Here is a 2,251-nt window from a genome sequence, read left to right on the forward strand (position 1 = left end):
GCCTAGAATGAAGTTCGAGGCAGAACTTTTGGATCATCGGTCCACCGCTGTGTCACCCGGTGCCTAGAACAGTGCCTGGTATACAGTAGGAGCTAAGTGATACTGATAAATAAAAACACCTGTGATGAAATAAAATTTTCAAACGGTTTAAAGAGAACTGGCATAGCCCAAGTTTCTAAGCCAGAAACTTCCGTTTGAGCTATCTGTCTTGGTAAGCAGACACCGTTAATTTAAATTTAATTTGCATACTTTAATTGGCCCTCGTTCTTTGAAGGAGTAGTAAGCAACAGCCGTGTCCGAGCAAGATGAAACTAGAGACGGGAGGGAACCCTTCCCAGCCCTGGACATGTGCTTTACCTTGATCAGGATGGAGGCGACGTGGGTGTATGGATGTGCAAACACGAATCCACTTGTGCACTTAAGGCGTGTGCACTTCCCTGCACCGCCAAACCTTCCTTCGTAACTGAGGTTCGGGCTGAGCGCGTGCACACAGACCACAGCGCGCGTGCGCGCGCGTGCGCGCAGGCCGGAAGAAGGGGCGTTCTGTGCGTGCGCGCACGCGCGGAGACCGGAAGCTGGCCGGCAGCCCGGAAGTCACGGGCTATGGAGGGTCGCTCGGCGCGTCGCGGGCCATCTCGCGAGGGATCCGCGGAAGAAGCCGAGCCGCCGCTCGCCTCCTGGAGCGGGGACAGCGGCCACGTGTCGCAGAGCCACAGTATCGCCTCAGGGCCGTGGGAGGATGAGGGCCCGGACGGGGGCGCGCCGGGCCGCGACCTGCCGCTGCTGCGCCGCGCCGCCGCGGGCTACGCCGCCGGCCTGCTGCCCGGGGCCGGGGCCGGGGCGCGGCCGGAGGTGCAGGCCCTGGACGCCAGCCTGGACGAGCTGCTGACCAGGGTGGACGAGTTCGTGGGCATGCTGGACATGCTGCGCGGCGACTCGTCCCACGTGGTCAGCGAGGGCGTGCCGCGCATCCACGCCAAGGCCACGGAGATGCGGCAGGTGTACGGCAAGATCGACCGGTTGGAGGCCTTCGTGGGCATGATCGGCGCCAGCGTGGCCCGGATGGAGGAGCAGGTCGCCAGGGCGGAGGCGGAGCTGGGCTCCTTCCCCAGCGCGTTCCGGAAACTCCTGCACACCCTCCCGGTGCCCTCCCTCTTCACCAAGGCGCCCGCCAGCAGGCCCCCGCCGGCCGGCTACGAACCGCCCGTCCTGTTCCGCACCGAGGACCACTTTCCCGGCTGCAGCGAACGGCCTCTGATCTGAGCGGGCGGCCCCGCTGCGAGAGGACGCCGCCCTCCGCGGTCACCCCGAGTGTCGGTGACATCGGTTGGAGCCCTGGGAACAGGCCTGCGGGGTCGGGGTGCGGACGTGCACAGCTGGCTGATTGCACACCCCGTTTCTCGCTGTCTTCTAATGGTGTCACGGAGGAAGTCGGTCCTCTTTAAGGCTTCCGGTTCCATCCCGAAAGCTGCTCGGTCGGAGCGGCCGAGGAAGCAGAATGAGTGGACGCCCCTGTGCGCTGTGGCAACACCGTTGCTGGTGTGGATTTTACGGCTCCACAAACAGCATCGCCGTTTCAGGATTTATGTGTTTAAATCCGCCCTGGGAAAACGACTGAGCCGTTAAAGCCTTATTATAACTTGATCCGAATAGTGGTTCCGTTTCCCATCTAGTCTAGCGATCGGTGGTAAGTTACTTAATGTTCTGTTAACCTTGCCATGTGGGTTGTAAACCGAAGGACGTGGTGCAGCTTCTGAGAAAATGAGCTGACTGATTGCAGCTAATTGTGCAGCTGCGTTGGGAAGAGTGCCCGTACGTACCACCTTAACGTGCCCCGAGCAAACATGACCATATGGTGGTTGCCAACGTTTGGTTTATAGCTTAAATCTTAATAAAGTTTTTAAATTTTATTGGAAAAGCTTTTCTTCTGAAAAGGACGTTACCTGCCCCCTTTTCTGTTGGTTTGAAAGTGGACATGTCGCTCGTGTGAGTTCAGGAGCGGGATGAAGAGGAGGCGTGGGAGTGCCTCCTTCAGACGCCCAATGTGAGAAACTGACCCGACTCCTGTGTCACAGCATCAGATGTTCCTTTCCTGTCAAAGCGAACACGTGTGGGGTGACTGGTCCCGTGTGGGGTGACTGGTATTGGGTTTTGTTCCTTCGCCCTGATACCATAGAGCCCTACAGATCCCTTGCAGGCACCACAGGCTTTGATCTCGATCCTGACCTGTTTTATAAGCTGGTCCTCTGAC

The 2,251-nt window shown here is 58.9% G+C and overlaps 1 protein-coding gene across 1 annotated transcript; it reads left to right on the forward strand.

The window, feature by feature from the left end:
• Positions 1-574: 574 nt before the first annotated feature.
• BLOC1S4 (biogenesis of lysosomal organelles complex 1 subunit 4) lies at positions 575-1,910 on the forward strand. The gene has a single exon (XM_070399667.1). The coding sequence runs from the start codon at positions 604-606 to the stop codon at positions 1,261-1,263; it is 660 nt and encodes a 219-aa protein (XP_070255768.1). The 5' UTR covers positions 575-603; the 3' UTR covers positions 1,264-1,910.
• Positions 1,911-2,251: the final 341 nt, after the last annotated feature.

This window comes from Myotis yumanensis, unplaced genomic scaffold (genome assembly GCF_028538775.1).
Source record: "Myotis yumanensis isolate MYYU_CA2020_CCGP unplaced genomic scaffold, mMyoYum1.0.hap1 SCAF_1, whole genome shotgun sequence".
Taxonomy (NCBI): Eukaryota; Metazoa; Chordata; class Mammalia; order Chiroptera; family Vespertilionidae; genus Myotis; species Myotis yumanensis.

Excerpts from the sequence above, each read along its gene's own strand:
- BLOC1S4 (XM_070399667.1), top strand. The coding sequence starts at position 604 with ATGGAGGGTCGCTCGGCGCGTCGCGGGCCATCTCGCGAGGGATCCGCG.